The sequence below is a fragment of the Sciurus vulgaris genome (genome assembly GCF_902686455.1).
Source record: "Sciurus vulgaris genome assembly, chromosome: 2".
Taxonomy (NCBI): domain Eukaryota; kingdom Metazoa; phylum Chordata; class Mammalia; order Rodentia; family Sciuridae; genus Sciurus; species Sciurus vulgaris.
This window is the reverse complement of record NC_136462.1, coordinates 168,614,563-168,631,909: the sequence shown is the minus strand read 5'-3', so window position 1 is coordinate 168,631,909 and position 17,347 is coordinate 168,614,563. Positions and strand designations below refer to the sequence as shown.

The window sequence follows — 17,347 nt, the reverse complement described above, 5'->3', positions numbered from 1 at the left end:
TTCTGTCCTTTCCTAGTTAATGGCATGGAAGAAAATAAGACAATGAAAGTCTCTTAAATGCCCCCCTGAGGCCAGAGTTCAGCCCTGCACGCCTGCCTCGTTCCTGTAATGGAGAATTCTCTGAGTTGAACTCTAAAAGACCTGCAAGCTGGACTGAGTTCCTTGTTGTGGAACATCTCAGGTCAATTTGTTGATCTCCTTTATTTATAGTCATCTTTTGCCCAATCTCAAAGAATCATAACTAGAAAATTATAAAACAGTGAATTTTAAAATATTCGTATAGTCAAGAATGGCTGATGGTTAGCAATAGATAAATTACATTGTGACTTCCTCACTAATATACAGAAAGAAGAGGGAAATAAATGCTGGAAAGTCTGCTGGAAAGAACATTGGCAAATTATTTCCATTTGCAATAGTCCCATTGAATGAACTTTTTTATTTTAATGGAAAGTCCATTATAACTTCACTTCACTAGAAAATTGCACTAGAAATCAAAATAGCATTCCTGATTTACGCTCAAAAAATTGCTGAATGTAATTTTTTTTTTTTTCAATTTCAAGATGACTTTCCATGTATGCCTCAGACATAATTAGCTGTCATGGCACTCTTAATTCATTTATTCAACAAGTATTTATTGAGCATCCACCACATACCAGGAATGACATAGTTCCAAAAATACAACAGTAAATAAGACAGCATGTTTCCACCTTTAGTGTATTAGACTAAGCATCCCCTTTGGGGATATTATTGTTTTAGATATGTTTCAAATAGGATCACTTTTAGAATATAAGACATTAACCCAACTTAGAAAAGGACTCTCTGTTAAATATATGCAATTGATTGATGGTTTCTACTAAGTGGTCAGTAGCTATAGCAAGATTATTACATTATAGGTGAATATACATCAAGAATTAGCCTCAGCCATTGAGGAACCAAGAAAATACCTAAGGCATGTATTGGTATAAATTTGTCTTTATTTATATGGCAATCAACTAGGATGAAAATATTCCTTAAATATGTGCCTATATTCCAGTACCCTAGTCTCCTGGAACATTTTCCTAGATAGACTGTTTCCTACCATTCAAGGGGAGAAGAAGTAAAGCCTTCAAAAAAACATGGTACCTTCTGGGCCCCAATCGCTATTCCCAACTCTAAAACTCATGGAGAAATGCAAGAACAGGGTGACCAAGAGAGAAATGCAATTTCCATTGGTACCTCCCAAGTCAATCTACTTCCCTCTTCTGAAAACCCCTTTCATTAAATATGGTTCAGTGATTCAGGATCAAGCGGATACATGTCTTAGTCCCCCAACCCCTGTATTTAAAATTTTACCTCTTCTTATCCATTAGCAATGTTCCTACCTCCCTTATAAGATGTATCACATTGCTTTGTAATTACCTACTGATAACATTTCTCTTCCTTAGTTGACTGTGGAAATTCTTGAGAGCAAAGACAATATCTTAGCCATCTTTGAATCCTCAGTACCTATAACAGTGCCTGTCACACATCAGGTACGTAGGAATGAATGTGTGACTGGGGATACCAGCTACCCCTTTGCAGAGAAAAGAATTCTACCACTGTAAGTAATTCTACATTTTATTGATGAAATTTTCTAATCAGACCAATACAGTAATTGTTTATAGCCCTGCAAGTAAATTCACCCTAAATGTTGGAATAAAATTATGTCTAATAAGGTACTTCAGTTTGCCCACCAAAATAATTTATTCTCACCTGCTGTTTTATCACCTATGAGTCAGGGATTAAAATGCTAATGAAAGATGAGAGAATTCTCAAGAAAAGCATTGCTAAAAGCAGGGTTTATATTCAGAGATTAAAAGTCATTGCCTACGGGGGATTTAAGTCGGTTTCACATATAAAGCCAAGCTGTTTAGCATGCTTAAATTATACAGTTAAAATTATTTGCTATTCATTAGAATCAAAGAATGTTTTTATGCTACTGCCCATACATTCATTTTGACATATAACCACCAGGGACATTAGATTTGGAACTTGGCAAACTGTTATCTTCAGGGTCACATATTTGCTGCTGCTGTTAGAATTAGCATGGTGTACACAAGCTCCACATGTTGACTTGACTTCCTGGAAATTGTCCTCTAACATTTCCTTTTAAACAACCAGCATCCTCTTGCTCAGGAGCAAAGAATAACCTTGGCATGATGTGGTTAATCAGTTTCATTTATCTTCAGGAAAAAGACATCACCAACTGAGTGTTGTCCCTCATTCTTTCTCACAAAACAAGTCTGCAACCAGAGTCAGTCATTCTGGTCCCTACTTTCAGCAGACTATAAAGAAGATACCACTCACCAATCACAAAGAAAAACAATATATGATTGAAGCAATGCCTATAGTATGCTACCCTATATCCTTGTCATGTTATCTCATATAATTTCCATGGCAATCTTTAAAGAGTTTGGAACTCCTCTCCTTCCAACTGCAAAGTTCATGTCCCACTACCCCCCCCCCACACACACACACTTCATGATGAGTGTTCCCATGAGTCATGGGCAATCCATTGAGATTCTCTAATAGAAAGTATGCTCCTAGTGTATAGAACATGACTCAGAAAGGAGCTTAGTCCTCTGGGCTAAAGTCGGGTGACATATGGTGGGTATAAATGTCCAGGTGAGTTCCTTGAGCACTGAACTAAGTCAGATGACCACACGCCACTTTGGTGTTGTGACCCTGAACAAGTTCTACCACTTTGGTTATGTGACCCTGAACAACTTACCTAACCCAAACTGAGTCTCAGTTTGTACATCTTTAAAAGGAAAGGAAGCAACGGCTACCACACATGTGTCTGGTGGTCGTCATGAGACTTAAGGGAGGTAATGCTTGTGAAGTGCCGTTACTTCCACCAATCTGAAAGAAAGAAAGAGATAGTTGTCACATTCCATTATTCAGCATTTGCCAAGCCAGATTTCCAATGATCTTGATTGCAGGTTATTTGAAGGCCATATGCTTCTTTTCCCCTTTATTATGTTGTTTGCTTAGAGAAACAACAGGTCTTGGTATCACATTATTTTTAGCTTGAACAACATGCATGAGGGAAAATATGTCAGTAGCATTTGACTTTTCTATTTGGGGGATAATTTTAAAATCCTTTGATTAGCATCTTTGCTTTTTTATCATAATTCTCAGAATAAAGTTTGAATACCTGAAGGGGCTCAGTTGTCATTTAACTAAAGACTGGTCCCATCTTGCTTAATATATTGGATCGTAAAGGCCCTCGAGGAGTTAAAAGAAATGATATGAAAAATTCCTTGCTATCCTTTAGTTTATGAAAAAGAAATTTGCTGCAAGCTATTTAGTGAACCATTACTGAAACCACATCTGTTGGCTTCATTTTGAATTCAGCTTCGTGTTAAGGTTTCTTTGTTGCAGGGCTAGGGGAGGGAGGCTGGGTTCCTTATCAAATATTGTGTGTGCATGTGTTTTTGTATGTGCACACAATACACAGCAGAGAGGTGTAAACCCAGATGTTTCTTGAGTCAGGCTTGATACAGATTCCTACATGTATCCCCTCATTATCAAAAAGTTAGTATAAAACCTACATAGGCAAGTTATATGAACTGCAAAATGTATGTTCCAAAATTGCATTCATGGAATAATTCTCCTTCAAAGCTTGAAAAGTTTCCTAAAGAATTCTTCTATGCAGCAATAACCTCAAATTCTGCTCTCAGGAGAATTCCTTAAAATGCAGGTCTACAAGATGAAAGAACTTGCTGGAAAAAAAAAAGGTTTTGAAACTCATGCTATCTTTTGAGCATCTACTATATTTCTAATTATTATATTCCTATCTATTGCAGCTAGTTTATATTTAATTTCTACAGCAACTTCCTCAGTGGTGTGTCTTATTTTCTAACACTGGAATCCAAGAGGATTCAAGATATTGTCAAGGATTCTAAGTTGATTAATGCCACCCCTCCCTGCACAAACCAGTTGATATATACACAAAAATTAATGACTAACAGATCAGACATTTTTTTAAAGCTCCAACAGGAAGTGGGGGTGCAGATTACAGTCAGTCACCAGAATGAGACTATCAGACATGCTTACTCCTTTCTAGTCTTCTATTCCTACTCCAAGGCGAGGCATTGTGACCCATAAGGAGAAAGGGCTAAAGAAATACGTGTACTCAGACAGAACACCTAGAAAACCATAGGCCCTGCCCTCCCAGAGGACAGAACCTGTTTCATCAGACTTGCTGTTTGGCAAAGTAGAAAAATGCAAGCTTGCTGTGGGCAGGCAGATCTTAGAGAAAAGACCCAGAGGGAAATTGAGTTATGCTTGCTCATTGTCTAGTTCCCATCTCACACAGTCCTTAAGTCAGAGGTAGGAGGCACAAATAAAGGAAAGTATAGAGGGAATGGTGAAAACCATCTTTTCTATGCTGGTCCTCTCAAAGAGTGAGGACCTCATTTTATGGGGAAGTTGAGAATTGATGAGTCTTTAAGAGGGAGGAAAATGGTTCCTGCTGCCCCTATCCCGCAAATAAGGAGGTGAACTGAAGTTGGAATTTAAGATCCCAAATGCAATACCATTGACCTTCCATAATCAGAGATTCATTACTCTTAGGGCAAAATTTGTCAAACTGGTCTTTGAATGCACAGCATCAACTTTACCTAAGCATTGTTAGAAATGCAATTCTCAGATCCCACCCTAGACCTATTAAGTCTGAACTTAGTTGAGGGTTGAGGATGGTAACCTTTATTTAATCACCTCCAGGTGAGACTGAATTGTGCTCAAGTTTGAAAACCACTGTCCTAGACATATTAGTGATCCTTCAAATGTTCGCATCTGTCTCAAATGGAATATTCTTTACTTACAAAAGCTCTTGCTGGGGGATTGGAGAGAGAATAGTTGTCCAGGGTCGTTGCCTAGAAGTCTGCCTTCTGACTTACTAATAAAAGATGCTGTTCTGCATTGAGTGGGCCTGGAGGATAAGGAAAGGGAGCATCCAGAGTGAGGATAAGGGTCTGGTGTGGGGTGGGGTCAGTGGGCTCCTTTGCAGTGCTTCCTTTCCTGCAACATCAGCTCAATCTCCAGTTTCCAGAATTTTTCCCTCAAAGCTTATCAAAACTTAAAGTCTCACCAAAGAACAATCTCTTGCCTCCTGCAGTCTCAGCCTATAGCCTCTGAAGGACACTAGAGAAGAAAGGTGCCCATGGTGCAGAGGAAAAGCAGTTTCCATCATTGCTCCTCTGGCCACAGAATATGTGCAAAGTGAAGCCTGACCTTTTCTGCTTATGCCCTGAAAATTCCTATTTTCTGCCCTGGATCAGAGTACCAGAAGTCCTTGGGGAAATAATTTTGATGCCTCAGATTTCCTTCTGCCCTCCTCTTAGAGTCATAGATTTGGGGAATTGGTGGAAACCATAAGAACTGCATTTTTAAGAAACAAGAAATGACAAGCTCCAGACATAAATCATCCACAAGGTCACAGGGTAAGCACTGCAGCCAGATGTCCTCACTTACACTGCAGTCCCCCATCCCCCTGCCTTGCACCACCTCCACCACCTTGCCACTTCTGCCTCCATCTTGACCAAATTTTCTGTCTTGGGCAGGTCTATTCTCCAATCGGTATATCTCTCAGTTTATTGTTACCTTAAGAGGTCTTTGGCTTCAAATGGTAACCCAACCTCTGCAAATCAGGGTAGGAACTCCACTATGATTTTGTGCTGCCAAATAAAACCTCCTGAAAATGTTGGCTGTATTATGCTGATTTAGGTATTGCATATGGCAGAAAACAAAATATAAGTGACTTTGGTTAAAATGGAGATTTATTGGCTTAAAGAATCTAAGTAAATATCAAGCAGTTAAGCCATAGGAAGTACAGAGAATTAGTTGGAATTCAGAACAAGTCAAACCCAGTATTCAAATATTACCAATGTGTTTCCCCCTTTCTTTCTCTCTCTCTCTCTTCTCTCTCTCTCTCTCTCCTCTCTCTCTCTCTCTCTCTCTCTCTCTCTCTCTCTCTCTCTCTCTCTCTGTGTGTGTACTCCTCCTGTCCTTGCTTCTTTCTGTACATTGAATTCATTTTTTCTTGTTAAAAATCACTTCTTCCCTTTACACACCACAAACACAGGCAATAAATTTGTACTTCCTGCACATTCACTATGTAAAAGGAACTGTACTTGTTGCCTATCCCCTATGTTCAAAAATCTCAAGGACTGTCTGTGATTGGCACAGCCTGAACCAGGTGCCCAATCTGTTGTGGGGACGGAGTGTCCTAAAAGAGTATTATTTACATACTGGAACCACACAATTCAACTGAAGGAAGGACTAGTTTCAAAGCAGACACAATAAACCATCTTTCTTTCTTTTCTCTAAAAGCTTGGGTTGAACAATAAGCCGCAGGCAAAATCTCTGCTGCTTTAGAATAACTTACTTCACCCTGAAGAACATTAAGAGAACCCAACAGTAATGAGGAAAAATGCTTCTTTTAAGTTTTTCTGGGCTCATGCTTTGCTGGTTCTATAGAATGTTCCCTCCACATGACAATTTTTTCATCAAATATTTATTGTGCCCCTACTACATACCAGGCACTGCTCTAAGCAATAAGAATAAACATAGAACAAAGCAAATAAAGTTCTTGTTCTATTGTTATTATTGTTATTATTAAGCGGTGCTGGGGATTGAACCTAGGGCCTTGCACAAGCTAGGCAAGCATGCCAGTTACATCCCCAGGACAAAGTTCCTGCTCTAATAAACCTTCCTTTTTAGTACAGAATGACAGACAATGCCATGACCAAACAATGGCAATAGAGTAGTAATATCAGGGGTAGAATTTGAAAGGGTCATGATGGAAGGTTTCTCTGAGAGGGGGCATTAAAAGAGACCAACTTATCTGTGGGATCAATGATTTTTATTCCCACCTCATTTTACACCTTCTGCAGAATGCTAGCACTTGACTCCATCATTTACCATCAACAAAAACAAACTATGCCTTGGTCTGAATAACAGATATGCTTTCTCTTCACCTTTTCACTTCTCTCCCAGATTTCAAGTACCTACCGCTTCAGGTACCATAGGGGTGCCAGACTAGCTCAGGCACAGGTAAGGGCTGCGGAGTCAAGACCCCCAGACTTCGGGAGTTGGGTGGAAGCAGGCTTGTGGCGAGCAGCCTGCAAACTCGTTTATTGCAGGAACAGGTATACATTTTATAAGTTTCTTGCCCAATCACAATGTGCCATGGGGGATCAGATCACCAGGCTCCTATACGGTTCCCTTGGTAACACTAGATCAACTTGGGGTAGTGGTTTACTTTCCTAGGTAGGAGAAGCAGATTGCTCCTCCCTGCAAGTTTACACACTTGAGACATTAACTGCTGTGAACCAAGAACTAGGATTTCTCCCAACAAAGTACTGTGAAGGAAAGCAACATCATAAAATCCAAACATCCTACAGTAGTAGAAAGGAGAGATAAGTCTGATCCTCTTGTCCAGGTCTTTTCTCCTCTTGCTCATTGTGCTTCTTAGCATGACTCTGCTGTGTGCACAGAAGTACAGTTGAGCTGGGACTGCTATGAATTCTGTACGCTGACTTGAAGATTAGAGTCAAACCAAGGAACATGTCATGGAATATTAAGCCAAGTGGTAAATTTCCTGTTAAACTTAAGATTCGCACTTGTAGTTCCTTCTAGAGCTAGTTAGGCTGTGTCCCATTTGAGTTTTAGGAGGACATTTGTGGCCCAGTGGGAAAAGATATGAGTATGAACCCTTGCCTCCACCACCATAATATTTAACCCTGTCTCAAATGTCCTTATACATAATGTGGGGAGGGAAATAAAAGGAGGGAAGGAGAGAACTTCCTGACTCTGCATTCACTGACTCATTTTTGCATCCATCACCAAAAAGGCCCAATGTAGAGCTGCATCATCTCTGTCCCAGTGAGAAAGTAAATGCTGAGCGTTGGCAACTAATTGGATGGTGGGATACAGACAGATTGTAGAAGGGGAGAACTGGGCCCTAAGATGCTTTTTGACTACAAGATCTTGTCTCTGTACCAATAAATTCAGATTCAAGTTCATGTTCTCATTCGACTTGTTCTAGTTCCTTCTTGCTCTAGTATTTCAGGAGTCTAGTTTGTATTTCTTTTAATTGTTTTATTTATTTGAGCTTGTTTTCAACTTTGTTTTCCTGGTTATGTATTATTAAATTGGAAATGTCCTCCATACCAAGACTTGAAACTCCCATGGTTGGCCCTGTTATAGGCTTTCCCTCCCAATTCTACTAAAAACTCTGGCCCAGTAAATCAGAGTTGGCCTCTTGGGGAAGTTGGGAAGATCCCCTTAAACACTGTTGATGTTCCTCTTGGATTTTACAGGCTGGTGACTTCAAAGAATCCTATCTTATATAAGCAGACTAAAGTTTTATCAGGTCACTTACCCAACAATTGAGTTCATTCGCCTATGTCTATTTAATGATACTCGTTCCCTTTTCCAAATTGTTTCCCCACTATGATTTAATTTTTTAACTACATGACAGCTCTGTAAAGGAAGTGATAAAGAAACCATTACCACTTTGCAATTTTAAAAACTGGGGCATAAGAAGTTCAACTGCCCTGAAAAATATCACCTACTTATTCAATGGCAGGGAAGAAGGTGGACCAGATGTCCCATTCCCCCATCTTACTCTTAATCCATAAATAAAAAAATAATTGATTGATAGATTTAATACTATCTAAAAACTTATTTTATCTGAACAATATTGAATTTGCATCAAGTATCTTTAATTATAATGGGCTAAGGTTGAGTATTTGCTCTCTAATTTGCCACAGAGCCTAACATCACTTACATACTTGCTCTAGTCCACACATTTTTATTACAATTTTCAGCCCTGTAGGCATTTGGGTTTGCTTCCATTGCTACACAAGTTTTGAAATTCTTGGTGGTTCTTTGATGTGCCAGAATTAGAAATGACTCGAAGTTTCCAGAGTTATACCACAAACTCTTCCTGTGAGTGTCTTCAGATGTTATATAAATATTTTGAGAAACAAAACTTGGCAAGTAAGCTGCACCAGACCGACCACCAATTTTTTTTTTTTTTTTTATCTGAATAGAGTTCAAGGAGTCTTAGGGGGTTTTTTTTGTTAGTTTTTTTTTTTTTTTTCCCCCACATACCCCACCTGGAAATGTAGTATGTCTATGATCCATTTTCAGTGTGATACTTTTTTTTTTTTTTTTTTTTTTTGTGGTGCTGGGAGTCAAACCCACAGCCTTGTGCTTGCAAGGCAAGCACTTTACCCACTGAGCTATCTCCCCAGCCCAGTGTGATGCATTTTAATGTATAAAATTAAATACACCAACGACCTAGGAAACCCACTATATTGAAGTAAAGTTATCAAAATATTTTTAAAAAACCAAATTTGTGATGTAGTAACATGTGGTCTTCTTTAAATTAAAGCCTGAAGTAGTAATATTGAGTGGTAAGTCTAATAACTACCGTGATTTCAGAGTGGTAATGAGAATTATGATATTTTAAGATATCTACAATGACTATAAAGTGATATGAAGACATCTGAGGTTTCTACTCATGACACATTAGGGTCTGAGACCTCCTGCACCCTTCTGGGTGGTAGAGTGGGAGGAAACCAGCCAAGAGGACCCACATGCTATTGAGGCATCAGTGACAGCTAGGAAACCCTGAAGCTCTTATTTTTGTTGTATAGCAAAACACCCCAAATTGTAGTTGCTTAAACATCAACTGTTTATTTTTGCTCATGAGTCTGAAGGTTCAGTCAGCTGGTAGATTGGCTAAGGTCTGCTGGGTCTACATTGACTACACTGACTCTTGGCTGGGCATCAGTGGTGACTAGATAATTGTCCGACAGGCTAGCCTGAAAGTTGGAATATGGATGTGGTGGTAATTACAGAGTTCCCTGAAATAGCAAGAAAGAGTGAGTCCCAATGTGAAAGCACTTTTCAAGTCTCTGTTTTGGCCACATTTGCTATTGTCTCACTAAGTCACAGGGCCAAACATAGAGCTGACATAAAAGGGAAACTGTGGATACTGAGAAGGAAATAATTACAGGAATTTTTACAAAAAAATAAAATAAAATAGCTCCCACCAATCTTGGGAGCATAATTCAGAAAAGGTCTCCATCAGCTAGAGACTAGGCACTGGGTTCTGAATGTCCATCCTGGGACTACACATATTCCACTAAATCATACAAAGCAGAGAATTTAGACATGGATCATTATTACCCTGCCCTCACAAGTCTTAAAGTTTCTTCCCTAGTCAAACTTGGAACCCTCAAGTTGAAGCTTTTGGTATCTTTGGGTCAAGAAGGTAACGGAATATCTAATTGCATCTCTCTAAGAAAGCTAAGCCATTGCAGACCAGGGATCAGGTGAATTCAGAGCAAGGTCAAATAGAATTTTTTTTTTTCCCTCTTAACAACAAAGATAAGTAAGGCTTTCTGAATTCAGACTGGAAAAAAAAATCAACCTTTCACTATTTTGTGGTGGTATTTCTTTATTGAAAATTTCACTTGGGCCTGTCTTGGTAAAGGACAATTGTATTCAAGTTATTTTTTCTATCCCTCCATAAGTTTCCCCCATTCAAACAAGAAACCCTTGCTTTCTCCTCTAATTTTAGTATTTACCTGTAATGCTAGAAACAATTCTCAGGCACTGTCTGCCCAGTGAGCGCTTTGGCCATGGTAACCCAAGGGAGGAGGCAGTGGAAAAAACCCTGAAGCCTTTTCAACTGTGCTGCTACGTCACGGAAAACTAGCCAGGTCTCACAGCAGGCCTTACCAGAGCCTTCGCCTTAGTTAGTTCATAGATTAGCAGGGAGCAACTGACTCACCCAGCTGCCTAGTCAAGCACTTCCAAAAATCATTCTGAGTTTTGGCTGTACATTTACTCAACCCACTTCTGACATCAATGGCAGACTGCTGAAGATCTGGTCCTGAAAAAAAGAACTATCTACTTTTTCAGATCCTGTACCAACTTCAGTTTATACCCAAAGCAAATAAATAAATAATAACCCATCTGAGTTATTTAGTCGGAAGGTTGTTTTAGGTTGGATCCTTCCAGAAGAAGATCCCAGATAAAGAATGTGAGTGCATATATTTTATTTGGAAAATGGTTCTAGGAAGCACTGGTAGATGAGTAGAGGATCTCTCTGATAGAGAATTACAATATGCCCAAATTTACCCATCAGAAGGGCAAGAAATCTAGGGTATTTATGCACCAACTCCCATCCTTTAGTGGTTAAGGGCTATTCCCAGGGGTGTAAATTTGCATCCAACACTATGGGAAGCCAAATCTACCCCTAAAATCAGAGAAAACCTTAAGGCTGTGAATTTTGCCTCACTTGCACTTCAGGTGCTCAGAAAAGGTGAGTGACAAGGGAACATAGGTGAACATCAACTGCTACTCCAATTTTGCTGAATATCATGGTCACACACTACAAATGTCACAACAGCTATCTCCAGCTATGGCACATTGCTATCTCAGCCATTCATTTATTGACCACATAGATATTTGAGCTCCTACTGAGTACCATTTATCAAACACCTATATGCCAGGTACTAACTATGGTTTTTGCATATACCATTTCATTTGATTCTCATGACAGCCAGCAATGTTTTTTTAGTTTCATTTTGCAGCTGAGAAAACCTAGATGAAAAGGTTGAGTCAGTCACCTTCCATCCTTCAGCTTGAAAACAACAGAGGTGAGATTCCCTTGGGGATCTACCTTTAAGCCCAAGTTCCATCCATTCTAAGCCCCATCCCAATTAGATGGGGGATTCTAGTTTTCTGCTTATTAAAGCCAGGGTTCAATGATGCCTGCCATTTTTACTAAATTTTTCTCTTCTCCCTTCTTTATCTATCTTGCTCTTTTATCTCTTTTCTCACGTTGACTCCAGGAAATTAACTTTACTCCCTTGGGTGTTCCAAACCCTCTCTTGAGCAATGGGCCCTCTTACCTAGGCACTGTGACCATTGTCTCCAAACTCACCACATCATTGAATTTCCAAGGTGTTCCTTAAGCCCCTCTCTGAGCATACCCCACCCCATGACCTGTGCTCCTTACACTAGAATGGGGCAGGCACTCTGGCATGTCCTGCTGCTTCTGGCTATTTTTCCCCCAGTGTTGTGTATTGAACTCAAGGCCTTGTGCATGCTAGGCAAGCACTTTACCACTGAGCTATATCCCCAGCCCTGCTGCTGGCATTTTAATGTAGAAGGAATCAGAATACCATCTCTTTATGGCATCATACAGTTCTGGGGCTGATTTCACTTGCAGGCCCCAAGCAAATTGAACATTTTTTTAAGTATCTAACCAAAACATAGGTCCCAATGTACTGTTGTTAATATTATAAAAAGAAGATGGTGTGGACCAAGAGATGGAATAGTTAATTCTATCCTGCCAGCAAAAGAATGGGAAGGAGGTGGCAGCTCTTGCAATCTTGGGAAGGATCCTTCCACAATAATCACAGAAACATTGTTTCCAGGTGGCAAAAAAACATAAAGTGGGTGGGTGGGGTGCAAGAGAATGCTGCAGGGCTTCATTTTAGAACTCGCATATCCAACTTCGTGAGGAAGCTTAGAAGCCAACGTCAGTGAATGGTTGATTCTCTTTATCCCTCACAGGCCAAAAACAGAAAATACAGTTGGAACTAAAATAAAATGAGCAGAGGTCTCTGATGGAAACTTCTGGTATAGATCAGTGAGTGCAAATTTTATATCATGGATCCCAATGAGTCATTTAAATGACAAAACCAAAGCTGTTTTAATGGTGAAAGAAGAGTGGGGCATCATTCATACCAGGTTTTAAATCCCACCTTCGACCCCCTACTCCAGAGTCTTTTGAACTACTGGGTATTTACTGACTCTCTGTGGCTTTAGAGAACAACCGGGTCTCTTGAAAATGGGGATGCTGTCCGGACAATGCATTGTTAAGAAATTTCATCACCATATGATCTCCCTGGAGTGTGCTTACTCAAACCCATATGGTATAAGTCAATCCCTCCACGTGGCCTCTTGATGCAATCCAGAGATGTGATTAACACAATTTGTATGAGCTGGGCACCGTAGCACACACCTGTAATCCCAGCAGCTCAGGAGACTGAGACAGGAGGATTGTAAACTCAAAGCCAGCCTCAGCAACTTAGCGAGGCTCTAAGCAACTTAGAGAGACCCCATCTCTAAATAAAAAATAAAAAGGTCTGGATGTAGCTCAGTGGTTAAGCACCCTGGGTTCAATCCCCAGTGCCCCCCCCCACAAAAACAAATTTGGTGCATGAAGTTGTGCCCATGTAACACAGCATGATGTTTTTAATGAATGTTTTTATCAGCAGGAGTGAGTGCTGAAATAATGACAAAAAGCATAATACAGTAAATACATGAACGGGCAGCATGGTTGTTTATTGTTATCAAATAGTATGCACTGTACAGACTTGTATGGACTGTGCTTTTATACAACTCACAGTGCAGTAGGTTTGTTTACAATAGTGTCACCACCAACAGGTGAGCTATATCTTGCACTACAGCAGTATGATAGCCGCTACATCACTAGGCAATAGGAATTCTTCAGCTCCGTTATAATTTTATGGGACCCCTGTCGTTTACACAGTCTGTCATTGACCAAAACATCATTATGCAGTGCATGACTGTCTATGAAATTCACAAACACATACATCATAGATGATATTTGAAGTAATGTAACTGCTCCAAAGAAAAACAAGATAAGGAGAACAGAAAGAATGATGAGTATACTATATTTAGGTAAGAGGGAGCATTTATATAAGTATTTTGGCTTTGGAACACAATTAAATTCTTCCCAGGCACAGGCACAAAAATTTTAAAAAATTTTTTTATTCATATATGTAATTTTTTGAGGTGGGGTCTTACTACATTGTCCAGGTTGGTCTCAAAATCCTGGGCTCAAGTAATTTTCCTCCTAAGTAGCTGGAACTACAGACATGCATCACAATGCCCTGACTTGTCCATATTTTTAAAGTACAAACTAGATTTAATTTGGTAGCTTCAGGCAAGAGTAGAGCAGTAGAATATTACTTTAAAAAGATCTTATATATTTCATATGCTATCAGACACAAGCTGTAGTGCTCTATGTATACGAGGTCATTCACATATTCACCCTGGCCAAATGCAGTGGGTACTCTTAATTTTACCATTTATAGATGGGGAAACTGAGGTTCTAAGGGGTAATAAGAAATATGTCCAGAGACCCTGCTAGTCAGTGGAGTAGGAATCACTGGAACGTACATGATCTTTTGACAAAGCCCATGTGATACACCACAATGTCCCCTGAGTTCTCCCTAAGTAGAGGATCAGAGGAAGACAAGAGGAGGTAGAAGCCCCCTGACTTGTGGGAGGCAGCACTGGCAACCCACATGGCCTTTCTAGAACCTAGGTATTCATTAGGTATACCTGTGCAACAATGTCACTGCACATCTACTGGCTTAAAGCAGCAACATTTCTTATTGCACAGTTTCTGTGGGTCACAAGTCTGGGCCCAGCATGTTCAGGATCTCACAAGACTGATATTCTGGGATCAGCCAGGGCAAAGTTTCCATCAGGAGCCTGAAGTCCAATTCCAAGATTACTCAGGCCATTGGCAGAACTCAGTTCTTCACATTGCAGGATTGAGGACCTTGTTTGTTGGCTGGCTGTCCATTCTCAATTCCCTAGCACATGACCCCCTCACAGGTCATTTTCCATAGGACAGCTGACCAGTTCAAGCCCAGCAGAAAGGGCTAGGGTCTCTTTATGAACTTCCATCTTATTAAATCAGGTTCACCCCAAATAATCTCTTTTCTTACTATCTCAAAATCAACTGATTGGGAACTTTAATTACACACATAGAATTTCTTTACCTTTTCCGTTTATTTTAACCTTACCACAGAGCAACATCCTGGTGCCACCCAAACTCAAGGGAGAGAGATTATACTCAAAACTTTCCCCCAGGGGGAGGGGGCAGAAACAGCAGGGCCATCTTAGAATTCTACCTTCCCCACTGGGAAAACCAAGATTCTGCCTCCTTCAGCCACTCTCCGAGGAGTCCCCCCTCTAAGTTGGGCAGGCTACTACCCCTGGAGAGAGCCATGGTGCACATCTCACAATCAGAGGCCTCCCAAATGAACCTCTGTCAGTTACGCAGGACCTCGTTCTGAACTGTGTAATTCTGATGTTTGCAGACCTGCCTGCCTACCTGACTTGGGGCCTGCATGCATTTCTCTGACCTTGATTGCCTCAGTCCACAATCATCGTTCTAGAGGAGGCAAGGCCTGCAGAGCCCTAGAAGAGCAGGCAGGGGCTCTGGAGTATTCATCTTTCAGTGTTTTCCATTAGTGACCTGTGGAGTATACAGATTGCTTCAATGGCTTCGTGGAGCCAGCAATCACAGTGGGCATTTGGGGTCCCTGAAAATGAGCTAGAGAATGTCCTCTGCAAAGCAGCTGCTAGGGGGATGGGAATGCCCTGCAGCCTTGCTGAGTCTCCACAAGGCCAAACCTGTTGTCTAGGGTTGCCTGCTCTGCTCCAGAGATGCCCAATGTGAACTGCAAGGCCAATGTGGGCTTTCTGGCTAAGGTCTCTGGTGCTCTTTTAAAGAATGAGGCAGTCCAGCTTTGGACTCTGACTAGGACAGACCTCAAGGGGCAAGCTGGTAGAGCAGGTACAAAGGGCAAGAGTGGCATCTTTGTTCTGTGATTGATGAACAACCTGGCAGGGTCTCCTGAGCCTCAGAGGGCGCTCAGTGGGTTCAACACTGTGGGTCCTCATCCTCATAATGAGAGTTGGAGCCCAAGCATTCATTGATTCTCCCTGTCTACTGTCACCATGTATTTGCCCAGCATCTGTTATATGCCAAGTGCTGCTCTAGGTAACGGGGAACAGGGGTGACTACAACAGGCAAAGTCTCTCTTTTATTTTTTGTATTAAGGATTGAACCCAGGGTTGCTTAAACACTGAGCCACATTCTCAGCCCTTTTTTATTTTCTATTTTGAGTCAGGGTCTCACTAAATTGCTGGCTTTGAACTTGCAATTCAGGCATGCACCACCATGGTGTCCAGCTCAGTCTCCTCAATTACTAAGGTTGACTTTGAACTTGCAATTCAGGTGTGCTCCACCATGTCCAGCTAAATCTCCTCTTGCAAAGGTAATATTTTAATAAGAAAAGAGACATCAAACAGATGCATGAAAAATATGTGGGGAGTGGGGACTATGTAGGAGATCAGTGCCAGGGTGGTACTATCTGTGGAGATGTTTAAGCTGAGCCCTGACAACAAGAAGAGACTAGTCACAGATGATGGGGAGAGTATTTCAGATAGTTAGTACAAAGCCACAGGCAGGGGCAAGGTTGGTGTGTTTAGGAACATCAACAGGCTGTTGGAGGGAAATGGGCAGGAAAAAAGAAGAGAGTTAGGAAAACGGGCATGGTGGTGCACGCCTGTAATCCCAGTGGCTCTGGAGGCTAAGGCAGGAGGATTACAAGTTCAAAGCCAGCCTCAGGGACTTATCTAGGCCCTAAGCAATTCAGCGAGGGCTTGTCTCAAAATAAAATATAAAAAATGGCTGAGGATGTGGCTCAGTTGGTTAAGGGCTCCTGGGTTCGATCCTGGTACAAAAAAAAAAAAAAAAAGAAAAAGAAAAGAGTTAGGGAAAGAAACAGATCAACCAGCACCTGTGAGACAGATGAGGAGTCTGGGTTTTGTTTGAAGAGCATTAAGAAGTCCCTGGATTTGTGGGAACGGGATTGACATGATCTGATGTGCCTTTGTACAAGATCACTCTGCATTGTAGTGGAGCAAGTCTGGAAACAGAAAACCCACTAGAAGGCAGTTTCAGTTGCAGAGTGTCCGTGGCTAAAGACTTTTGGACCCAGAGAAGGTGATATGACTTATTAGGAGCTTTTCCAGCTAGACAGAAATGGCCAGAGGGTGAGCATCATCAGGCAGAGATCCCTAACTACTATCCCTCTATCACCAGTCTGGAGCAGATTGGAAGCTATTTCTAAATCTATCCCCCAAGTGCAGCAGAATTTGCACTTAGGGGATAGATTTAGAATTCAGTGAGAGACGATTTTCAGGTGAAACTTCAAAGGAAATGAGTGAAACAGGAGGGGGAGCAGGGGAGACAGACAAGCCGGATGTGGTCTCAGATGGAGCCTCCTATCAGCCTGGTCCCAGGGAATTCTGGAGTGTGATTGGCATCATAGTTGGTCCTCTCTTGAGGTGAGGGGGTTCCAGCTGTGTTAGCCCTGTATTACTTAGTCATTGACCAGCACAGAGTGGAGGGGTGTGCAAACACCCAGGCCTCTTCAGGGAAGGAGGCTTCAGGGAGCTAAGGACA

At 41.0% G+C, this 17,347-nt stretch overlaps 1 protein-coding gene across 2 annotated transcripts in view; it reads left to right on the top strand.

The window, feature by feature from the left end:
- Positions 1 to 17,347, top strand: part of SNAP25 (synaptosome associated protein 25) — an 85,608-nt gene that overhangs the window by 6,969 nt on the left and 61,292 nt on the right. Inside the window, exon 2 of one of the 2 annotated variants that reach the window (XM_079126863.1) lies at positions 1,425 to 1,579. The exons of the other annotated variant lie outside the window; for it this stretch is intronic. Coding sequence (XP_078982989.1) covers positions 1,526 to 1,579 — 54 coding nt within the window. The 5' untranslated portion in view covers positions 1,425 to 1,525. The remainder of the gene's footprint in view (positions 1 to 1,424; positions 1,580 to 17,347) is intronic. 2 annotated transcript variants of the gene reach the window in all.